The 25,125-nt window shown below is 38.9% G+C and overlaps 1 protein-coding gene across 1 annotated transcript in view; it reads left to right on the top strand.

Annotated features, from left to right (window-relative positions):
• Positions 1 to 230: 230 nt before the first annotated feature.
• The window catches only part of LOC104161487 (metastasis-associated protein MTA1), a gene marked incomplete at its 5' end in the record, with an annotated part of 32,969 nt that continues 8,074 nt past the window's right edge, over positions 231 to 25,125 (top strand). Inside the window, 9 exons of the mRNA XM_009699952.1 lie at positions 231 to 298; positions 2,720 to 2,813; positions 10,792 to 10,918; positions 11,102 to 11,165; positions 16,910 to 17,027; positions 18,604 to 18,706; positions 22,191 to 22,290; positions 23,755 to 23,943; positions 25,053 to 25,125. Coding sequence (XP_009698254.1) covers positions 231 to 298; positions 2,720 to 2,813; positions 10,792 to 10,918; positions 11,102 to 11,165; positions 16,910 to 17,027; positions 18,604 to 18,706; positions 22,191 to 22,290; positions 23,755 to 23,943; positions 25,053 to 25,125 — 936 coding nt within the window. The remainder of the gene's footprint in view (positions 299 to 2,719; positions 2,814 to 10,791; positions 10,919 to 11,101; positions 11,166 to 16,909; positions 17,028 to 18,603; positions 18,707 to 22,190; positions 22,291 to 23,754; positions 23,944 to 25,052) is intronic.

Here is a 25,125-nt window from a genome sequence, read left to right on the forward strand (position 1 = left end):
CCTTGCCCGAAAGTGAGTTTATTGCCTTCAGATTGCATTAATATATGTTCCTTATACTGGCATGAATTTTGTCTTTCCTCGCTTAAAATCCTGTATATAGTAGAAACACTTGAAATACTGCTTGTGCCAAGAAATTAGTTTGGTATGGTGTTTCTAACAGGTATACATGTGAGGTTTTGATTCGATTTTTAGCAGTTCACATTTTAAAGAGTCTTTTTTCTTTTTGTCAGATTATGTCTACTTCGAAAATTCTTCAAGTAACCCGTATTTGATACGAAGAATAGAAGAGCTCAATAAGGTAAACAAATTTTTCCATCTAGTCTTTGAAGTTAATTGAATTTACGATCTGTTTGATTTTATTAAAATCAAAACAATTCTTTAGCAGTTCTCTGGTAATTAGAAGCTTAAAAATACTGATCTGATAATTTTCCGGAATGCTTTGAGACCTGTTAAGTTGTTCTCCTTTGGTATGAAAGGACTGAGCGTCAATGGTAGGTCATTCTCAAGGTGATTATACCCACCTGTAGGGCAGGAGATTCCTGCAGTTCTTCAATTCCGTGCCAGGATCATGCGATATGAAGATAATAGTTTGCCTAGAGGATGGAGAGCTTTGTAACTTGATCTTTCTTGGGAGAGACTTGAGCTCAACAGGAAGGTTTGGAGCTGTTACCTGCTTCCTCAGACTTTGTCTTTGCTGGTTGTCCTTTGGGCCAGTGTATGGTTTCATCTGCCAAATTTCTCTTTCATTGCATCTAAAAGGGAAGCATGATAGCTTCTATGTGGGAAGCCAGCTGAAGTCCTCGATGCTGAAATTTTACCTAGTTGAGGAGGGAAGACTGTTCTGAAGCCCTTAGCTGTGTCCTGAACATGCCATTTTCTCAGGTTTAATACCAGGGTGTCCATTGCAGCCCATGCAGAAGAAATGTACCATTGCTGGTTTGGATTTGAATTTAAATTAACTGAGTAAAATCAGGTCTTTTTCTTCAGCCACCAGTGATGGAAAAGCATGTCTTTCTAAAACAGTTACTTGGAAGAGAAAATTTATCAATATAATGACAAATAAAGAATTTGAAGGCTTAGGACATCCTTGTAACCCTTTCTTTTTAGTGGAGGTCTTTTGCAGAAATACTCTCTCTCTCTTCCATTAATGAAACAAGAGCGAGTTCTTAAAATGTTCCCAGTGGATCCATAGCCATGAGGTATCAATAGCTGTATTCCATCAGTTACAGGATTTGTTGATCACTTTCTTGGAAAGTGTTGTTTTTCCCCTCTTCTTTTCCCTCTTCATTCTTCTCCTTCTGTGAAAAACGAACTTTCAGCCTCCATCTCTCATCTTGGTGTAACTCTTGCTTTAGCTGTAATTTCTCTGACCTGCTCATTGAAATGGGTCTTTCAGGTTCAAATGAATCATATATCTTGTATTCCCTTTTTTCACTGGGTGTAAATGAAGCCTGGGCAATTAAACAAAATAAATAATTCAATATCGTAGCTGTCTGTGTTTTAAACAGATGGCTCCTGTCTTTTTATTTTAGTTCCTCAAAATTTAAAAGTTCTGAATTGGTTAACAGAAAAGGATAGAAATTCTGCAGGCTCTGTACAGAAAACTGGTAGGCTGCAAGGGGAAATATTTATGCATGTATGTATGGTCTGTTTTTTTTTTTGTGTGTGTGTCAGGAAAACTGATATTATAAAAGGTGAAAGTTTTCCTCCATTCACATCCTAGCAACAAGCATGTATATCAGTTTTTATTTTGTTTCCTTTTGGACAGATTACCGGTCCACTATCTTTTTTGGAGACTTCCCAGAGGGGAATTTGTATCTTAGTCTTCTGGTTTCTTAAACTGTGTGCCATCATTATTGTTTTCAAGGACTCTTCAGTAGTAGGATACAACTCTTTAAGGTTACACTTTCGTTATTTGTTGATTTATTTTAGAGACAGTAGATTGGATGGGGCTGTTACAAACCAGCAGGTGTATTTCCTGTAGTGTTTGTATAAAGTCAGTTTCACAATTTGGTAGGGACCATCTTACAAGTGATTGATCACCTATCTCATTTTAAAGAGTTTTGAGAAAAAAATCCCAAACCTTTCAAAAATTCAGACTTTATTTGAATGATGTCATTGGTGTAGAGTTTATTGCCTGGTGCAGCTTCCTTGGTTCTTCTTTTGGAATGATTTTTTTGTGTTGGTCATTGTTTAGCTCACCAGTGCTGTCAGAGAAAGAAAACTTTATGTGATTTCTTTTGTGAAAGTAATAATGACTGGGTTCTTTCTTGCTTTTTTACTGTCCTACAGAGTTTGGAGAACAGACTGAACCTGAATTCTATTGTTATATTTCACAGTTATTTTTATTAGAATTTTAAAGATGCTTTTGAATTCTACTTAATGTAGGCATCACCTGAAAAGTAGCAAAGTGGCTTGTTAATATGTTGTAACTGTCGGTGAGTGTTTTTTTCCTCACCCCTTGAAACATCTATAATTGCTAAAAATGGTGATCCCGCAGAAGCAATTAGGAGGGAAGGGCCAAACTGTTTCCATACCTTGGAATGAATCACACTGGAGTTTGTGTGTTAGATGATGTGTGTGCAGCTGGAGGGTGCTAGAAGGGGATGCTATGTAGCTCTTGTGCAAAATTCCAAATTATTTATGAAGTTTTTAGCTCGGTGTGTGCAGTTCAGTTCTTGATTTCTGCTCAATTTTTTTTCTTTTTTTCCTGTTTCAGACTGCCAATGGAAATGTGGAAGCAAAGGTGGTATGTTTCTACAGAAGAAGAGACATATCGAGTACACTTATTGTATTGGCAGACAAACATGCAAGTAAGCTTGTTTGTGTTCAGATTGCTTCTACACAAAATTTCTGAACTTAAATAGAACTTTGATATTGCAGTTACAAGTATCAGTATTATTATTCTTAAATGTCCTTTTTCTGTACTCATCTTCAGCAATTTGCATTACTTGTTTGGCTGACCTCTGTCTCTTTCTCTCCCTAGCGCCGCCCCCCTCCCCCCTCCTTAAACCTTTTAAAACTTCACTTGGTGTATGGTTTGATTATGGTGGGGACAAGACAGAAGTTTTCAGTTAGGGCTGAATAAAGACATCTCATTTGCTCAGCAGAAGTTAATGTCTTCATTTTTGGGATGAGAGAAAGTATTCTTCCTGTCTCATGTATTACTTCTCATGAATTACTTGGTTTGGTTAGTAGATTTAAAAAAGAAACCTCAAACTTTCTTTATGAGTAAATCAAATAGACTGATCATAGGCAACCAACTTGAAACATGGCCAGCTTGAAACTCGGCTAACAGGAATTAACATTAAATTTCAACATTAATAATATTTTTTGTAATGTCACAGTTTTGTCTGAACATGCTTAGTAAATACATTTTAAAAGCACTGAATTTTAGGACATCCTGTTGCTATTTTGAATATTTTCAGTCCTTTTGTTAGGAAAAAAACTATGTCTATGCTGAGAGGAGACTTGAAAACTATAACTTTTTTGAGTATTGTAGTTAATTTTTGATTAAAACAAAGGCGTGAAACTATCATAAAACTCAGGGGTTTTTTTTCATGCTACCTTACATCAGCCTTCCTTGCGTGTATGCATTGCATAACTAATTTATTGATTTTTATTATTTTACAGAACGTGTTAACTTATGTTGCCATTTATTCCTCCCTCAAGGAGATCAGAGGCATGTGAGATACCTAGCTGAGTAGAGATGGAAGCTTATGTCTAAATTTAGTCTTACAATTCTCTATCCATTATAGAAGCAGTTTTAAAATGCTAAAAAAGTGTATACCAGAAATGGTTATGTGTCAGTATAGATTAGATGTTTGAATATATAAATCTGTAAGGCAAGATACTGCAAAAAATTGAGATGGTTTTTAAAAAACCAAAGCCCCACAAAATAGCTGAGAAGCTGTTGTAGATCTGTGCATTCTAAACTTGAAAGGAGGTGAGCACGCTGCACTAACTGGCTCTCAAGGGGAGTTTTCATCTCCGGAGAAGAAACAGTGCAACATATTACCTGACATTGGGCACTTTATTTGGGGTGCTTCCAGCCTGCTTGACTCCATTCTAGTTGCTGGTGAGGATTAGATTTAGGTTCATTGCACCTTCCTCTGCCAGCATGCCTCTTGCCCCGTCTTTGAAAGGTGATGGACATGGTACTAACAAAACAGACATTTTGAAAGGGAGAAAAAGAGTAAGCGGGTGGAGTTACTAAACTCTTTTTACTTGTAAACAATGGAGTATGTGAGATGTAGCTGTTCAGATTGCTTAAAATTTAGCCAAAAGCATGGACAGCCATATCAATCCTTGTAATTCAAGGCACGTACATAAATGAAAAAGAAGCAATTGGATCTGGGCATGTCAAAATTATGATTTAGCTGCCAAGCATCATTGTCTTTTAATGTGCTTCTTGGTATATGTATATGTAATACAGATCTACATAGTTGTACTGCATGGGGATTGATTAAATCAAATATTCAGTTTTAACAATGAATATAATGTCATGCTGTGTTCTCAGTGCTGTAGTGCCATTGGGGAAAACATGCAGCAAAACTAGTCCCTTATTGATAAATTTGAATATTTTCTGTTGTAGATTCAAGTCCAAATAAGTCCCTCCATTGCAGCCGTATCTTGGAAAAAGGTCATGCGGCATTGAGATGAGATTTGGCTGTGTTGCAGAATTGTGGTAGCGGGCAAAGCTTTTTTGATATCTCTTCAGTGCAGCAGCACTCATTTTATCTGAAAATACTGAAGCTTAATAGGAGCTTCACCATAAACAACGTGACTATTGATTCCTTCATCTGTGTCTCACTTCATTAGGTCTAGTAAAGGAAGCAGGTAGGAATGATTCAAAGAAATGCATGTCTGAGGCTGAAAATGAAAAATATTTGAACCCATATAAATGCTCTTTGAACCTGCAAAGGCTGATTTATTTTTGCGATAAGAAATTTAAGATTTTTTTTTTTTAAATGCAAATAGTTCATTGTTCATATTCGTATGTGTTTGAAGGACAGGAAAATTCTTCTATAGTACAATTCTATTAATAGAGCCACCAGAGACAACTGAGGCTATCTCTTTGTATAAATTTCATTAGTAACTAGTATTTTTTCCAGTGTGTTTCTTTCTGGTGCAGAATAAAATTGCTACTAAATGACTTCCATTTATTTAGATAGATATGCTGTTGTGTGGCTTCCGTTCTTCTTAAGGAGGGAAAAGAGAGTAAAATTAAGCTTTTGGACAGCCATTAGTTCTGTACTCTGAAAAAATTAATATCTACATCTGGCACGATATAATGAAATTAAATTTTGTGGATGTTAAGATTCTAGTACAGATACTCAACACTGTCACTGACTTTGAGTTCATTTCCATAAAGTCTCCTGTTGCCTCATTTTGATGCATTTGCAGTAGATGTACGTATCTGCATCGCTGATCTTTTAACTGCCTTTGTTCAGCTGATTAATGGAGCTTTCTGACTGCAGACATTTTTGGATTCACACAGTCTTCTGTTTAAGATGCCTTTATTTTAGACCTACTGTTGAGATCAATGCAGTGAGAGAGCAAAGTAATGGGAAGATAAGGCCAGAACATGAATGGAAAAAGTATATCTATATTTTCTAACATTTTTTCTCTTCAAAAAAGGAAGGAAAAAGATATGATTGTGAAATGAATGTTGCAAAGTTTAAAAAAACCACACCAAAACCCACAAAAAACAACAAACAAACAAAACCTGCTTATGCTTTAGCTTGTATAATCCATCAGATATCTGAAACAGACAAGTCTGAGATATGTTGTCTTTTCTTATAACTCTTTTTATAAAGAGAAATGAGTTGGAAGCACCTTATTTTGCGGTTGGTGACTGTAGATTAGTACCTGATATATGCAACCTGATTCTTGGATTTGATCTGTGATCTTACTATTTTTATCGTATGATATAAAGCTTGTCTGGGCTGTCTTTTAAATCCTTCAGCCTTATAATGGCTTCCATACGTTGTTAGCACTTTTTATTCATAAGCCTCTTTAATCACCTCACAAATTATTCTTGGGAATTTCTCCACCTGTTTCTGAAATGAACTTGCTTCACCAGTAGGAGACTATTTAATGTTGTTGCCCAGAGAATTTGTAGTGGTTTAAGATAGATATTGTATGCAAACAAGATTGCAGGAAGAACTTGATGGAAGAGAAGTAAGAAAGATTGTTTACTCCTCAAGCTACTGTTGGATGCTGTGACTATATATTTTCTATATATAGTTTCTATATAATGTCTTAGATAGTTTGTTATATAGAAAAAAGTAAATATTTCCAGCAGCAGAAATACAACATTCTATCCTCCATTCTAATGATCTGCCCCCAACCATCTCCAGATACTTGTGATCTGTCTTATAACCACAGTTTTTGCTTCATTAGAAATATTTATCCTGATTTGTAAAGCAATGAGTGACTAGTTGGTAGTGGTTGGAGAACTGAGTAGTTAGTGCCGACCAGTTTGGCAGGGTTATGGTTAGTTTCTGGTAGCTGATGTTCAGGTGCCAGGCACACATGGCAGCATGGTTTTGTAAGCACTAAACCTTCTAAAAATAAATATCTTGCAGCAGTGAGGTGTCATTGCTCAATCAGTCCATGAGTTGCATGAGACCTGTGTGCCTAAACAGGTAGGGGATCTATTTGTTTGTTTGTTAAAATTTTAGATAACACCAGTCTAAATGCGGTTTGACAATAGCTTCACAAGTGCGTTCTTTTTATTTTTACTTATTTCTTCCATTTTATTCTACTTCTCCTCCATTTTCTCCCAATACCACACATGCATATTTAAGAGGAGTCAAATTCATTAATCCACTCATGACACTTTGACTCTGTTGTTACTGAGAAGAGGAAACTGGTTTTTCTCTTCTGGGGGTGATGCAATGAGGAAAGATATGCTAAGTGTCCAAAACAGTGTCTGTTTGCTCTGTATGCTACCTGTAATATAGGCCATAGCTGGAAAAGATGATCACAAGAAGGTTTTTGGAAGGGATCGTAGTGGGATGTCTTGATAATGTGGCAAACTCCTTGTGAAGTGTCAAGGGATAAGGGTTTCTATTTGTTAAAACTTTCACCATATTTTCTATAGCTATGAATCAGTATCTGGTCTTTGGTAGAGACAAGATTAATAAGGCTGAGGCTTAATGTAGACCGTTTGAAACTGGACCTGGGATAAGGAATGTGGTGTTATATTGTTCATTTCTCCAAGTGCAACACTTCCATCGTGTCCCTCCAAGCTGCTCAGTTTTGCTGTTAAAGCACCAAGAGCTTAAGCTTCCTTTGCTACTGAAGGAGCTGTTGTTCAGGTCACTAGTGCTGGCTTTACTGTGTTTCTCAATGTCTTGACCCCACTTTTTTTCTTTTTTCTCTACATTTTTTTGTTAGTGATAACCATGATAACTAATTTTTCTGTTACTACAGCCTGTCTCCCAAGCTGGGCAACCTAGTGTGCTCTCTAAACCTAATTTCTATATCTTGTTTGCCTTTGTGCATTTCCAGATTCTGGCTACTGGTACGACAGTTAGAATGCAGAGAAGGGGCTGGTGCTTTCTACTTCAGACGTTGTAGAAAACCCAATCTGATCTATAGCAAATTGCTGTTCTTTCTAGTGTCTAGCAAATATTGATGTTTAATTTCGCATCTCACACACCTGGCCATTTTAAATTACAATTACTGCCTCTTGGGTTTCTCCTGCCAACTCAAAGTTTACTCTTTCTAATTATTTTTCACCATATATGTTAGCTTTCACATGAGTCTTGCTGTGTGTGTCTAATCTGCCTGTCTTTTGTTCCCAATATAAGTCATCTTCAAGCTTTGTTAATGTGCTATTAATGATTCTGTCATCAAATATCAAATAATACTTAATCTAATACACTCCTTGCAGCATTCCACTGGCTACTTCTGCATAGCTGATATATTACTGTTTGTATTAAGACTAAATATTTAGTTTTAAATCTGCGTGAGCACATCTATCAAGCAGAGAGATTAATTTTGAAGTAAGGCTTTATGAGAGCATTGAAGTCCCAATATACTGCATCTGCTCTATTCCCATACCACTTATTCTGCAGTAATGTAAAAAATGCAGGCAGATCTTTCTGAAAAGATTTCTTACATATTTTATATTTTCTTAAGACTATGGTCCTTATTTCTCAAGGGCCGCCACTCTTGAGGATGAAGTCTGCTTCACTTAGATCTTGAGTGCTTGAGCTATAGGAGGGTGAAATGCAGATGTGAGAGACAGGCTTGTCCTAGAACCAGAGGCTGGGCCAGCACCTGTTGTGGTTTATAGTCTGACTTAAGCCTTTGCTGTCTGCCCAGAGGCGGTGAGGTGGTATTAGTTACAGTTCTTGTCAAAGCCACTTTTGCATAAGTTCAGTGAGGCAGAGAGGTTCCTGTGCTGGATCCAGCCCTGTATTCTCTCCTCCTTCCCTTGGTTCTGGGTGCGTTTGCCAGGTCCATTCTCTTCAGTACTAAATCATGGCTGTGAAAAAGGAGGGAAGATGCTTGTGTAGATTTGTTTGTTATTTCTTGGAATATTCATATTTCTGTCTTTGGGAACTATGACAATTTTACCTTTGTGTGGGGGGGAAGTTGTTTGTTACCTGTAGAAATGTCTGTTGTTTTTTTTTTAGGAAAAAAAGGTATTGTGCTTTTTTTATTTTGAAAGGCTGTGCATAGCAGAGCTGACATAAGAAGAAAATGTTTGCTTCCCACCGTATTTTGTTACTAAAGCTAGACACATAAATAAAACACTGGTTGGAAGACAAGCCTACCTGAAGGGATGCAGTTGCTGAGATTAGCTTGGTTGTGCTGGGTGGTTTCATTTTGTTTGTAGATTTGATTGGCACATAGTGGTTGGTTGATTTTTTAATGTAATTTTTTAAAAGCTCTAGGCTATTAAAAATATACTGAAGATATTAAGTATTTTAGATTGCTCCTTATAGTACCTTTCCTGCCTTACACAGTGCACTACTGTCATTCTCCAAAAACTGTTGTAAGCGTAGGCATGAATGCCTCTTCATTTGGGAATCCTTCGTTTTTTAGGCAAGCTAGCTTGGAACTTACTGACTTGTTTGTGGATTGCTGCTGATATATTTATAGTGTAGGTCAGCAGCCACAATATTAATTTTCAACTAAAACAGAATCCACTTCAGTAAATAAATTGCAGAACCACGAAACTGTGGCACAAATGTAAATTTTGTGTTCTAGTTCCTAGGAAAACATTAAAATGTAAGTACATGCTGCTGTATGCTTAACAGCTCATGTGGTATAAGAGCTCTTGTATGTTGCAGTCTGGTTTAATTATTATGCTACTATTTTTTTCCCTTCCTTGCTGGAGCAGCTTACCTGAGGGGCATATAAATCACAGTTCTTTTTCCAGGACAGTAAAACAGTGATAAATTGTGGGGAACCTGAAGGGTGCATGTTTTTTTGTCATCCCCTTTGGCATAATGGTGGCCTATTTGAAACTAAATGCAATTTTAGTGTTTTATAAAATGGAGATCTCTCCCTTCTGTTTGCTTTATTTTGGGATAATTATGAGGATTATAGTTAACTAATCTTAAGAGTACATAAATCATAACTGTACCTGTATGTGCTTCTGACTAGAAATGTTTCTTGGCAACAACTGTTGAATTAAGCTGCAGGCATAAGTCTGCTCTTTGAGAGTACTGCCGCTGTAAAATTAGAGTTTTACGATTCATGTATGAGACTCTACAGCTCATTTTACTACAGTCTGGGAAACTTCTCCCATGGTTTTGGAAAATACTGTAACTGCCTTAATTTCTTAGGGAAGGAAAAAGTCTGTTGTTTTCTTTCACAGTCCTGCATCGTGGAGAAGCTTTGCAGCTTTTTGGGGGAGTATTTTGCCTTTTACGGCTTTACCTTGCATAATTGACAGGATACTGGCTAATGAACACAAAACATACTAATAATTTGTTTCTTACAAGAAAGATGCCTAGAGATGTTTCAGATCAGTTGTGTATCGGTGTGGATGTGGTTTCATATATTTACTTTGGCATTCATTTAAAAACTGGTTAGATGTAGATTGGATAGCTCAAAGCCAGAGATGGTGGCTCCTGACTGCAGAATAAAGCAAGCTTTTGAAATGCAGCATTGCAGTCAAATGCATGTGGTGTGGTAGGGCAGGGCGGGTTGCAAGACTGGCTTTTGGCACATGGTTACATTCCATTTAATCTTGTGACTGTGATCTATTGGCTGTGGTTGGGTGGAGAGAATGAAATACACTGAATAAATAAACTAACCTTTTCAGTGGGCATTTCCTGCAAAAACTGTTGAAGTCAAGATGGGACCATCTGTGATACCCTGAAAGAGGAACAGGGTCTAAGATAGCTGATGCCTGGCAAAGAGGAAAGACTTTGCTTTTACTGCCTCACTCATTGTGTGTCAGCTTCGTCCTGATGAATCTAACGGTGCAGTGATGGTCTCCAAGAGCAGCTCTCTTCAGAGCTTGTCTCTTGTTGGTAGCAGATTTGTGTGACTTTCAGCTTGGTGAGCCAGTGTGACCTGTGCGTACCTGGAATGCTTTGATCCCAGTGGTGTATAAATACAATTGTTCACAGGCATCATTTAAAGGAGCTATACTAATTATCTAATTGTTCAGTTGGCTGAAATGGGAAGATTCAGATGAAGTTAGATTTAATCTTAAAAATGTGTATTATTTAGCAAAGGTTTTGGAGCAGTTGATCCTGATTGGCTCAGAATCAATGCTTACACTGTTCTTGATGATCAATTTTGTCTCTTTATAACTAGGAGAAATGGAAGAAGAGATGGAAAATCCGGAAATGGTTGATTTACCAGAAAAACAGAAGCATCAGCTACGACATCGTGAGTTGTTTCTTTCACGACAGCTGGAATCTCTACCAGCTACACACATTAGGTAATGACTCTTTTCTTCCAGTGCTTTTTATTCAAAAACCAAATGACGTTGTTGTTATTGAAGTATTCTTCAAAGTAAGATTAAGTTCTGTGTACGATTTCGGTAATACCATCTTGTGAATCACATGAGCATTTAAGATGTTTTTTCATAAAATATGTTTCTCTCTCTCTCTTTTTTTTTTAGAGGCAAATGCAGCGTTACTCTGTTAAATGAGACAGAATCTCTTAAATCGTATCTGGAACGGGAGGTATGAACCATTTTGTGAACTGTCAAGCTTGAACAGTTTATTCTGGCACAATTTAGGCTTGATGGCTTTTCACAAGTTTTCTAAAAAGAATGTGGTTCTTTCATTTCTACATGTACTGGACTTTGATAGAGGGAAGCTCTAGGTTCCATACAATTTTTCTTTCTGATATAAAACTGTGGATCTAGGGGCCTGACCACTTGTTTACATCCTTGTGACAGTAAGCTGCCTCTCCTTCTATAGAGAGAGCCCTACTTGCTCATCGGCCTGGCAGTCTGAAAGTTCAAACCTGGAGGCTCATGCCCCAGACAAGACAGCATGGGAGATGCAGTAACTGTAGAAGAGGGAGCAAGCCAGCAAGCTGTATTTCTATGTATTTGCTTTATCCTAAAATCTTACAGATTTATGTTAATAAGGTTTAAGCTTGATCTTGCCTCAGATTTCTGAGGAGCTTAGTTCCCTGTTTTTTGAGTTCACTGGTCAAAATATTTACCTGTAGTCTTTCATATGCCACCACAGACACTTAAATCCTTGAAAAACTGCTTGTCAGTTAAATTCTGAGTCCTGTAGAAATTTACCCAATCTGGCTCTTTAAAGGTATGTCAAACCAAATGCTTGAAACTGAATTGTCTTGCACTGTTAATCACTATTCAGAATATAAATCTTGGGTTTTACTTTTTCAGGTATTTTGGGAAGTTAAAAATTGCTATTGCAAGTCTTTTAAATATATTTATATACCTTTAATTGTGACTAGACCTCTGGCTGCCAGCTGGGTTAGACAGTCTTGGAATTTGACAATCTAGGAGTTTTACTTTGGGAGATTAGCAAAGAATTTCAGTATATTATCATTTGAATACATCTGCAAGCATTGCATTTGCATTTGAAAATGTTAAAATGTTATACAAGAGAGGAAATCTTGGAATTAATACCAGTAGAGTAACAGTCATTACTGACCTTCAAGAAACAAGGAGAAAACAGGTGATTTTTTGCAAGGAGCATACTGTAGTCTGTGTGATAGTTGGGCTTCCTTTTTAAATGCTTTTTTACCTTTCTTTAGTATTTATTTAAGCCTAGGATTAATTTTAATCTGATACTCTAGTTTAAGAGAATTTTAAACAAAGCACAGGGATTAAATAGTCGGGTTTCTCTTTGGAATGTGAAACCAAAAAACATGTCCAGTCTACTCAGGGCTGCCAAATGGCAGCACATCAAACAAGGGCTGTTGTATTCAGAAATGCTTGTAACCAGCTAGCAGCCTAGAATATGCCAATTTGAAAGCAAAAGTTAATCAAACTGAAATTATTTTATATTTACCAGTACCCAACTTTTAAGCAGTGTTCATTCTCGATTGCTCTCAACACATTTTTATTATCATTAATGTTACAGGTAGATACGTTGAGGCAGAGAAGGGTGGTGGCTTACTGTAATCATGCAACTGCTCAGTTGCAGATGTAGGAATAGAAAGAGATTTCTTTTTTTCATCCTTTTGAACTCTCAAAACGCAAGATGAGTGATGCAGGTTATTTTTAAAACTGAGCAGGCACTTAGAGATTTCACAGAATGAGAGAGTTCCCTGAATGTGTCCTATCACTTAGCATGGTATTTTGCTGTGGTGCAAACTAACTTGGACAGATGGTAAAGAAATTAAAAGCTCAGGAGCACAAATGTGTTTGGGTAGAGGGTAAAGAGATTAAGAAAAGGAGATGTTGCCTGGTAAATTCCTAGCATTGGATTGTATTGTTTTGAACTGTTTCTTCTCCCCTCCCCCTGCTTCTTAATCCGTTCTTTGCTTTCAAAATGTTTTGTGGTTTTTTAACATGGCTTCTGTCAATAAAGCCAAAGCAGTTCTAGGGAATCTGTCTTTTGATTTCTTATATGTTATGACCACTAAAAGCAGGTTTTCAGCCCGAGGCTGCTTGCCTCAAAGGAGGTTAAACATGCAGACAGAAATTTTTAGAGAGATAGTAAGCATAGCAAAATTACATCTGTGTTATCTCTGTTTTCTTCCCTCCACCCTCTCTGTGCCATCTTCCTCAGGAAGATTGCTCTGTTACACTGGGAGAGCAGGCTGAAGGAGGACTAGCATTGACTTTTTTACTGTGCCTGGCAAAATTGGGTTTGTAGCAGGAGTGAGGAATAGGAAAAAAAAAGAAAAAAAAAATCAACTGAAAAACCTGCATTTCATGTAGATACTGAATTCCCACAGAGATCAAGAGAAGGGCATAGCGGGTTATGGCAAAAGCATTATATTTCGCTATTCTGCAGGAACTATTTTATATGTACCATCTATTTTACTGCTCTAGGATACATCCAGAGGCTTGTGTGAATTTTGCCTGCTGGGCAGATGTCTGGCATTTCTGTTCCTTTTGGTACCCCCCCCCAAAAAATAAAAAGCTGTCTAGTTAAAATATATTTCCTCTCCTCACCCAAACTGACTTCATGAAAGTAAGTTTGCAAGCTGTAAGGAACTAACTGCTATTTTTGTACTGTACTTTCACTTTGAGCCCGTTTTCTTTTTCCAGTTCTTCTGCAGTTTCTTAGTGGCTTTGGGTTTTGGCTATATAGCTACAGGTAGCTTAGGAGCTTGGATAGGGAAGCTCTGAGCATATGTGTCTGTCTAACACTTTGGAGAAGTAGAAAGTCATGGTTTAATTTTAACTTTTGGCAGGTCATTTTCATTTTTCCAAACATGTTGGGTGTTTTCTGGGATCTGAAATTAAAAGAGAAACCCCTTCATTTTCTTCACTGCTGCAAACTCAGCATACACAATTTTGACAGCTAAAATGAGCGTGGAGGATTTCGAAGAGCCGTGTTATTTTGTTGTGAACATAGGTCTTGTTGTGAAACCCTTCTGAAAAATTGTTCTTGCCATGTAGTGGTGATGAAGAGTTCACACGCGCTTCTGCTTTATTCCTTAGACTATAGTTTGCATTGGCACTAAACTGACATTTATTAGTTTTCAGAAATCCCACTCGGTTTGCATGAGCTGAATTTCATGCTTCTATGGGGGAAGACAGTAGTGGTATTGCATTACCTCTGGGGATTACAGTCTGTCTTGTATTCACACTTGAGCCCCTAAACTTCCATGTTTTCTTTGTTGAGGAGGCTCCAGTTGGGGAGAAGAGCCCAGAGGCTTTTAATTCTTTTGTTGAACCTGCTTGATTGGAGGAAAAAATGGACAAGATATAAAAAGATGACCTGAGACAGGTAGAGAAGGATGGGTTTTATTTTGTAGAGAAAATTCATAGTGATAACAAATAAAAGAGAAGCAATAGGGCATCTAACAGTCAAATACCATGGGAGAAAACTTCTCCACAATGAATGACTTTCCCAGCCAAGGAAGACTGTTTTAAGAGATTGCCTGTAGAATTGCCCTTCCTTGGGGCCCACTGCGTTGTTATACTACAGTGTTTAGTTTGTGTATTTGCTGGGCAGCGTGCCTGAAAAGCATTAATGTTGCACTGCATATACTTTGTTCCTACAGTTAGGTATTTTGGAACTGGAACAAATAAAACACTGTATTTATAACATGGAAGCTTGCGAGACAAAAGCTTTTCCTACGTTTTATTTATGCAAGAATACATTCTCAAAATATTGTAATATCTTGACCTTCATGTATGTCAGGGAGCAAAAGATCCAGATTTCTTTACACAGCTATAATATAAATGAATTTTCATATACTCTGAAGCTCCCTTCTGTCAGTACGTTGATGTAATTTGACCCTGGTGCCTGTGGGAGTAAGAATCAATTCTGTCAAAAATGTCATTCACTTAGGATGCAACCAAATCTCCCCCACCCCAAACCCAATTACAGACAACCCTTCCAGTTGACTTGGCTGGGTGTTGGAATAGCATTTTGCCAAGTGTTAGCTGTGATTTTTATCCTGTTATTGTGACATAACATGAGATTGTTCTTGCCCTTGGAGTTCATGCTTTCATGGCGGGCAAATGGCATGGTTTTTGCTGGAGGAGATTGGTGTGAATTCCTGTCTTGCCTCTTGTGCTGTGCAGTATCTTTCTTAGGTAGCAGAGCAGGTTTGGCTGGCTTGCTTGGCTCTTCTGGCTTTTTTCCTCCTTTCCATAGATGTTGATCTCTTCCCAGAAAGATGCCGATTTTTATTAAAATTGGAGCAGAAAATAATGTTTAATGCTGTTAAATTCTGTAGTAGGGTGCTGGATGCATTATATATGTAAAGAAAACACAGGAGACCGTAGCTCTATAGCATCAGTCTTAGGTTAATATGTATAATGTGCAGAGTGAGGGAACAGAACTAGTATGTACCTTTGAAGCCCTGGCCCACAGAATTTTTGCAGTGTTACTGGGGAAACTCACAGCGATTTTTCCTTTTTCGGGCTTTGTATGACAGATTGGGAGACTCTCTTTTCCCTTGCCACCTCTTCATGGAGATGAACAGGGCTTGAAACTGATGCTGGTTTTGTCGTAATCTTTGTTGCATGCTGTTGGCACATACAAATATAGGGAAAGGGGAAATGAGGTGAGCATGAAATGAGATGTATTTAAACAGGGTGCCTCCTATTGACACAGAAATATGGGGAAAGAGAAGATGAACCAGAAAACTGAGATGGCGCATCCTGTGTTTCTGTTCAGAAACACTTCTCTTTCCTGGTGACAATGTTGCTGTGGATGGAGGTTATGAAAGGTCTGTTATTTCATGTCCTACCAGAGCTTGTTTTCTGCCCCATATCCCACATTATATTTTGATGGAGTATACCTGGTCTCCGATGTGTCACTCAATAGCTATAGCTAAGTACTTATGCATGCAGAAGAGTTGCATTACTTACACTGTGCAGTTTCAAGTACTTAAAATTTTGGCTGTTTCATTCTTCACCCTGGCAGGATATTCTCATTCTGGTATGACTTCTTGCTTTAATTTTACACACCTAAGTAACAGAAGCCAAGCAGCTTTTTTTAGCCTTTTTCTCATCTACTTGAACAAAAGCAACAAATTAATGTATTGCCACCTGCAGCTAATTACTGCTGCTGCCAAATCTGCTGCCCCTCTCCCAGTAAGGAGCAGAAGGAACATGGTGGTGGACAAGAAATTGGTCAGCAGTGCATCCCTGTGACAAGGAAAGCCAAGCGCATCCTGGTTTATATTAGCAGGACCGTAGCGAGCAGATGGAGGGAAGGGATTCATCTCGCAGTTCTTCACTTGTAAGACCACTTCTGGAGTGCTGCATCCAGCTTTGGGCCTCCCAGCATGAGAGAGACATTGACATACTGGAGCAAGTCCAGTAGAGGCCACGGAGGTTGTCTGGGCCTTCATGTCTCTCTGGGGTGTCTTGTTGGTATGGCTGTAACACTCTGAAGTTAGGCTTTAGTTTGTACCAATATTTCTGTGCAGTAAGTCACTAGCTATCTAGTACTTCCTATACAGGAAAGTACAATTTTGTGTTCTGAAACAGCTGGTATTACTAAAACTTACCTCCTGGCTCCTCTGAGCCTCATTTGTGCAAGAGGAGTTTTGTTCACTTAAGCTTTAAAGACTGTATATTAAGGGAAAGGCTGCTTTTGAGGAGAGCTGTTACACTTACAGAATAAAGTGGCAGCATTTAACGTAGAGTTTTAAAACTGGTGGTTCATTTATTGTTTGTTCACCCAATTTAAAAATCTATGTGTAGGTAATAAAACTAAACTTAAAATGTAAAAGCTTGCTAGTATGTATGCAAAGCAGAAAGTAAAAGTTAATAATACCGTTTACTTTTTTATTCTTGTTTCATTTTTAGGATTTCTTCTTTTATTCACTAGTATATGATCCTCAACAAAAGACCCTACTTGCTGATAAAGGAGAGATTCGAGTTGGAAACAGATACCAGGCAGATATAACAGACTTACTAAAAGAGGGTAATTTCCATAATTTATTTAAATTGTTAAGAGGCCATGTCAAATGTGGCCACTTTTATGTGTGCGGCCTGCATAGGTGTGAGAGGTGGAGGTTTCTGCTGCCAGATCATGCATACAACAATGGCCTGGTTTGTTGGTGACTGAAGCTGTTGCCCGCTGAATGCAATTAGTTATGTCTCAAACCAGTCTTTAAGTGGGCATTTGTCCAAATCATAAAAGTTGTTGAAACAAATTGAATTAATTGGCGCTCTCAAGAACTTGCACTCTTTTTAAGAGATTTCAGAATTTCCATGGGAAACACAAATTTCCATTGCGTCTGTAAAGCCTTTTGTGTTTTTAATCAAGCCTCGCTTCCCTCTAAGAGCCCCTCCCAAATTACTGCCAATTAAACACTGTCTCCCCTCATCAATTTGCCCATTACTGCTGGGTGCCTTTTCCTTGGAGCCCTCTCCCCATCCCACATGCTGGCTGCCAGCCTAGACTTCTCACCTGCAGAACAGGTAAGAGGAAGAATTTGCTGGCCTGAACATGTTGTGAGACCTCAGCCTGTCCCCACTGTGTCATGGAGCGGTAGGACCGTGAGGACCCTGGCCCAAGGAAAAGGGAGTAGTAGCAGTAACCAATGCTAGTTACCAAATAGTAACTAACTTTAGATTTATCTTTGCACTACCCTACAGATCCAAAAGTGGGGGGAAGAACTGAGGGATGGGGAATATTGGCATCTCATTGCTCGTTTCTGTAATGCACGGGAAAAGATCTGTCGGTATGCTTCTCCTAAGAGAGCAGAGGTTGTGACCCATGTTGTAAGGACCTTCTTCAGACTGTATGGGCAGAGAGATGCTTCTATCTTTGCTTAGGAGCTTTGCTGGTACTGTTAGCCTCCTGTTAGAACAGGCAAACAAATTGGTCGGGACTCTTGTTTAATTTGTCTATGAACCTGGTATTTATTCAGCAACTGGGCAAGCCTCCTAAGTGAGGATGAACTAATTTGAAAGGCATTCTTTTGCCTCAGCAGGCCAACATGGGGCTTCAGAGAAGGATAATCTCCAGATGTTTTAAAGGGAGCAGAAAAAAAGAAGAAAATGAAAAGAAGTCTCAGTAGCTCCTGTATTTTTCCAGGGTGTTTTGGTTTGTGTAGAGTCAGGAAAATAAAAGCAAGAGAGTCTGATGCCATGATTTCCCCCTTAGAAAGCAGCTGATGCAAGTTGAACCAGCTACTCTTTGCCTGCTCAGCACAGCTGGGAGTGTGTCTGTTTTCCTGGAACTGCTGCAAAATAAAGGAGAAAGAGGAGCTGGGGAGAGAGGCTAGTTTGGAGAAGGATGTACTCTGTTTCCCATTACATGTGTCCTTTGAAACCATTTCTTGAAAATCTGATTGCCTGACTCAGACAAGCTGTGTTGCTGTGTCTGTCAAGCTGAAATTGTCAAATAGGTGAATGAAATTTTCACAGTGGTCTGTTAGGCCGAGTTACTGAGATGGGTTAGCGGTTAAATTATTGAGAGAGAAAAAAAATCTAGAAAGTACTTTAATTTTAAAACAGCCATACCAAGCATTTCTAATTTGTTTTTCAACCAGGTGAGGATGATGGAAGAGATCAGTCAAAACTTGAAACAAAAGTTTGGGAAGCCTTTAACCCGCTAGTAGACAAGCAGATAGACCAGTTCCTGGTGGTAGCACGGTAAGAGCATTTTACCTCTGCTTTGAATGATTAAACGCTAATAACTGTTGCAAGCATTTTTTATGTTCTTTTTGCTCTACTAATATGAATGCTGGTTTTGGTTGCTTGATTGATTCACTTGCTCCATTTTGAAATGATGGACATTTAACGTGCCTTCCTGGGAACTGCATTTTAGGAACAGCTACTCAGATTTACAACTTAGTTAATCACTTTCCTAAAACAAAAGCAAATAACATGTGAAAACTATCCTGTAATTGGTGAGGTTTTTCAAATACTTTGGCCAGCATACAGAAGGTTTAGTGAACTAAATTTTTGACAGTTCATTACTCTGTCCATTTTCTCCCATTTTCAAATCCAGTGACATTTTAGCATCCATTTATAGTTTGCTAAGAAGCCTGGTGAAGTGTTTTTGATGGAGTGTGGATGCTTTCTAATGCCTAGATTCCAAATGGTAGGCACAGTAAAGTAAAACCCTGCAAAAATATGCAGATGGTGAAACATGTGCTTTTATTTAAGTCCAAAGCAAACTTTGTTGATCAACTTTTGATTTTTAAAATGTTCGTTAACTTTTTCATTGATATGCATTTATATGAACAGAAGCCTATACTAAATTTTAGGCTCTCATAGCAACTGGTGACTGAATGATTTGAAAAAAAATAAAGAAAAAAGGTAATACTCTCCAAATTCTGTGTCTTTTAGGTAAGTTTGTAGGACTGTGTGAGAGGAAAGTGGTGTGAGTAGATGGACTTTTTGATGGGTTTAGTCAGTGGAGCAAGTTATCATTGGATATAGGTAGGAAAGGGGTGTGTAAAGTTACAAGCTACTAGTAGTACCTGGTTTGCTAGTCTTGAGAGTTCTGCTCATTGGCAGTGGTATCTGATAGACATGGACCTTGACTTGCCGGGCTGCCTGCTTCAGCCGTGGGCTTTAGCCCTGGAAAACTGAGTTATGAAACATCTACCTATGTTTCAGATATTCTGTTGAATTGGGTCCTGGTTCTGTCAGTCTTGTGGTTCTTGTTTTTTTCCCTCTTGAGTTGCCATGCTTTGAATTTCCTCCTGAACCTTTCCGAGTGTGGCATTGCTGTGCCCATTGCGGGTTAAGTTCATGGGATGCTCCCCAGAGAGGCAACGCTAGAGCTGGTGTGTAAGAATCTGCCTGGACAGGGCCCTCTAGTTCTGCATTGAAGCTCTTGGATGATGCAATTGTTGATGCATCATTCAACATGCTGAATGATTCAAGCTCAGGAAAATAACGGGAAAAGAACTGAGGAAAATGAGGGAGATGGTAAAGTGCGATATTTAAGTACTTGAGATGAGAAGTGTGTATGCTCAGAAATAAATACTCAAGTCAATTTTTCTATGTACTTTGAAGATAAAACTTGCCATTATTATGAACTTTGGCCAAAATTTTAAAAAATGGCTAATCTGAATTGCAGCACTTAAAAACCTTTGCATGGCTGCTTGGGCCTTGTATGCAAGTCCAGTAACAGAGCCAAGAGTGAAACTAGGTTGGTTAAAATTAGAAATGTTAACAGCAGTTCAGATTGAAGAAGATCTCACAGTTCAGAATCCATTAATACTTTTTTGCCTTTGGTGAAGCATGTGCTTTTTGTTGTATAGACTTTTTTAAGGTTCATAAAGTTGATAGTGTTCTGGCTACACTAAAGAATCACCATAAAATTTAGGCTCTTGGAAGTTTCTCTGTGCTGCTTACATGATATATTGCTGTTTCCCTTGACCTGTGCCAACAGTCAAGTCAAACTGGCTGAATGAAGTGATTTATGTGCAACATATTAATTCTGCTTGATCAGATGGACATAGGGAAATGGATGAAAGTGGGGAGAGTGTAGTCTCCACCAGCGATGCAGAACAAACAGATGGAGGAGTGATGGGTAGAGCTGGGATATCTCCAGCAAAGGGTATTCCTGCTTCTTAAGGGACCCTTCTTGACAAGGCTGTGGTTTCACAGTTACTTCTAATCAAGTGAAGTACAGGACACACCAAAAAGCTAAGAACTTTGTTTTCCAGCTTAATTTTTGGCAGGATTGATTCAAATTGCCACTCAACCACCCAGTGCTCTGGTATTGGTGTCTGGAAGGTCCAGCAGGAAGCAAGAGGGTAGGAGTGCCCCGGCCATGTGTTGGTTTAGAGTGACTATAGGGCTGCTTTGTGATGGGGGTTTCCACCTTGTGTAGGCTTTTGGTGGTGAAGGTGTTTTTAGTAGCTCTTTCTGGCTGTTCGCTGCTGCCCACTGGATTTGCTGATATAGCCGCTTGAAGGTGCGTGCTGTAATGAGAATCACTGAAAAGATCAGTGTAAAAATTGCTTCTGTCCAGAATCAGCAAAGTGATCCAGTTTATAATTAGGTCTCTCTCTCTCTCTCTCTCTCTCTCTCTCTCTCTCTCTCTCTCTCTCTCTCTCTCTCTCTCTCTCTCTCTTCCCCCCACCCCCCCTGTCAGTTCAGCTAAAACTGGGGACGAGGGAGTTGTGAAGCAGGGATGGGGATAGTGACAGGGAGGCTGGGGAGAGGGCAAAGTGTGAATCGCCACAAAAACTTGTGTGGGAGAGGCTGTTTCGGATTTTGGCCAAAATGAGATATTTGATGACAACTGCTGCTAAAGCATTTACCTTTCCTACTCATGCACTGCTTGGCACTAGTTTGTTCCTCTGTGCGCTCAACTAGTTTGGGGAAGTGATCTGAATGGAGGAAAAAAAAAAAATCCACCTTGTTTTGTTGTTGTAGTTGTGCAGAGGAGTTCAGCTCCAGTTCACTGTGCAAGAGCACAAGCGTTTCACCCATGTGGTGCAGCAAGCAGAGTAGGAATTGCTGGAACTGATGTTCTGTAAAAGGTTTCTCTGACTTAATTTCTTCAGGAATAAAATGAGGATCATGGGGATTGTGGCCTCAGATGCAGGAATGACTGGCATTGGAAAGTATTTGAATTGTCAAGTATTGGAATTGGAAAGTATTGAATTGCTATGTAATATATATATGTATTATACAATATTAAGTTATAAAATAAAGGTTGGTTTTAATTTTTCTGAAACTTTAGAAAAATGCTTGCATTGCTGCATTTTTTCTGTCTGATCTTGGCATCTGTCTCTGTGCCTTTGGACAACGCAGCACTGCTCTTGCCATTGTGGAAGAGCCTTGCCATCCATAAAGCTTGCTTGTGCTGTTTCTGTTAAAGCTTAAGTCTGCTGTGAGATAAGAGAGTAGTTCAGAAGTGCCCATTGGTGATCCTTGTCTTTCACATTTTCCTATGCCTAAGCCTCTTTGGTCATACGAACTAAGTAGAGTAAAGCGTTCATAATAACAAATCTCATCTGAAGAGAACGATCCCTGGCTCAGAACTAGGACCGAACCATGTCATCTTGTTACTTGAGAAATGGAGTCTGCTGATCTCAAAAAGTGATGGTTGGGTGTTTATATTTATGCTTGTTTTGCATGCAAAGTTAATGCTCTATTTAATTTCTTTCAGGTCTGTTGGTACGTTTGCCCGAGCACTGGATTGCAGTAGTTCTGTCAGACAGCCAAGTTTGCACATGAGTGCTGCAGCAGCCTCTAGGGACATCACACTGGTAAGATTTTTTTTTTTTTTTTTAAGAGGACCTTAATTTTGTGCGAGATGCAAAATATTCACCTCAGCAATAACAGTTGGCAAAGAGAGAGGGGCAGATGGATTGTAATTGTGGCCTGCTGTGAAGCAGATCCTGTCTTTGTAAAGGAACCCTTTATTTACATATGAAGTAACTTCTTCTGGCCTCGTGCCTCCTATGATCCATCATGGATAAATCTATGAGATAATTTTTTTGTTTTATTTTATTAAAATGTTTTGATGACATGCTTCACAACCCATCTCTTGCATGGGCTTAGTAACTGTCTTGAGAAGAGTGCAATTTATTATCTGCCTGTCTGCAGTGTTAAAATGCCAGAATGCCACTCCTCATCGCTTCCCCAACATCAGACTGTCACTGGCATCCTTGGGCAAGATTGTCTAGGGGAGAAGATTGTGGTCAGATAGGAAATTTCAGTTGATCCAGTTCTTCCCTTTGAGCTCTATTTTAGAGTACCTGAAGAGTGGTGACACTGTTAATATTTTATAATCTTAAATGTTTCTGAGTAGATAGAGGAAAGGGAAAACGAACTTCTACGCTAGAGAAAGTTTAATGGAAATTTGAATAAAATTTAGGAAGTCTCCAGAGATCTGTTATCAAAGCCTGACCACATAACTGGAATAATGTGAAATCATATGTAGAGCAAATTCTAGGATAGAACACTGTAGATTAATTATGCATGTGTGCAAAACTGGTGTGATGAAAGGCAAATAACAACCTGATTAAAACTACAGAAATCAGGAAATAAAGCCAAGCTTTCATTTACTAATACAAATTCCTCCCTCGCAAAGTGTTCTCAGCCCTTGTAAATCACAAGTTGCAGACAGTCCTAGCTCAGCTTTCTGAGGAGTAATTGCTTCTGGGAGTAATTCTTTTTTCCTACTCAACTATGATGTCTGACTTCGTAACTTGAATGTTTTTTGGGATTTCTGGCCTTTGCGGGGACTGTATGCCTGTGTTGCTGCTCTTAAAAACTTTTCTTATATGCAATTTTTGTGGATTATTTGACAAAGAAAATGCGTGACTAAGTTTATTAGAAAAAACACCCTTGGATCTCTGTCTTCTTGCCCCATCCGTGGATGGTACCTAACAAGGCTGCTCAGTCCTGGCGTGAGTGGGTGTCTATCCTGTGCATTTTCTTAACAGTAGTGTGACGGTGGTGCTGGTGAGTAGCTAAGTAGGAATTATTGATATGCAAGGGCTCGTGTTCCACAAATCCCACTGTTGTTAGTGAACATTAGACTTGTACATGACAATTACAGTGAGTCTGAGGTTGGAACAAGTTTTTACTGACTTTGTGTTAGGTATAGAATACTGCACCCTCAAATCTTGGTGCAGAATTTTTGTTATTGCTGTTCCACTGTTAAGCATTTTTTTCCCCTTAGATACTTGTCCTTACATTGATCTTTCTCTTTTACAACGATGTAGTTCCATGCTATGGACACTTTGCACAAAAACGTCTATGATATTTCCAAGGCAATCTCTGCGCTTGTGCCACAAGGTGGGCCAGTCCTGTGCAGAGATGAGATGGAAGAGTGGTCTGCTTCAGAGGCAAACCTCTTTGAGGAAGCGCTAGAAAAATATGGCAAAGATTTCACTGACATTCAGCAAGATTTTGTAAGTATATAAAATGAGGGCCCACGTGGTGACCAGTTCTGATCAGTGACAGAGCTGGTTTACAGCTTACCTAAACTGTGTTGTTTTCCTTCATGTTGAAGAAGAGGGCTTTGAACTGGAGCATGTGCCTTGCTGTAAATTGGGGGAAGGCAGACCTCATACTGATGACAGCCTGTTGTACAGTCAGATTTCAAATCACAGATGATGGCTTTTCCTTTAGAGACGTTAATTTAAAATCATCTGCTCCACTACAGCTGAGGGAGGATTTAGGAAAGTGTTGTGACAGCCTAGCTGCTGTAGATTAATTTGTGTTTGAAGGAGAATAAGTGCTAGGCCTTCTGAAACATGAAAATTTAGTCACTTATTATAATGCGATTTCAGAAAGGACATTTTGAAAGTTTTAAAAAGGAATCTTGGGCATCCAAGGGAAGTGTCCTGTAGTTTGGCCAAAGCTCCACCCTAGGTGCTCAGCCTGCAGATTGAATGGAGCACTGTAAAGAGAGCCGAGTTTCACTGTATCGCTGTTCGAGTCCTCTGGAACAAAACAAGCCGTTTCAGTGTTGCTTGTCCCTTGCTCTAATCTTTTAGACAGAGGGACTTGGAAACAGCACAACACACTCTATGGTCCTGATTCTCACACAGAGAACAGTGCTGGCAGGGCATGATTCCGTTAGTAATTATTACTTTTTTTTTGGTAATATGCCGACTCCATAGAAGCCAAGCAAATCAGAACTGTGATACTGTAGTTGTGGCTCTTGCTCGAGTCTTTGCTGCCCAAGCAGAGAACCTGAGCCAGTGAGTTCCCTTCCACATTGTGCCTCTCTTGAATGGTTTACTGTGGAGCCAATGAGGCATGAAGATTTACCTGTAACCTGCTCTACTTATACACCAAAAGTACTATTTTTTTTGAAAGGGCATTTAATTTAACATGGGTCCCATGTGCATCTAATGCCCTTAGGAAATTCAGACACTGACTGTCTTTTTTTGCCAGGAGGGTTAGTAGTTGCAAGACTCTGCTATAAACTGTCTGTCAAAGGAATCCTGTCAATTTTAGGGAGGCTGTGTGCCAGCTCCCTGCAATGACTGCTGCTTTTTCTTTATGTCCCTAGCTCCCATGGAAGTCCTTAACAAGCATAATAGAATATTACTATATGTGGAAAACTACAGACAGATATGTTCAGC

The sequence above is a fragment of the Cariama cristata genome, unplaced genomic scaffold (genome assembly GCF_000690535.1).
Source record: "Cariama cristata isolate BGI_N322 unplaced genomic scaffold, ASM69053v1 scaffold44740, whole genome shotgun sequence".
Lineage (NCBI taxonomy): Eukaryota > Metazoa > Chordata > Aves > Cariamiformes > Cariamidae > Cariama > Cariama cristata.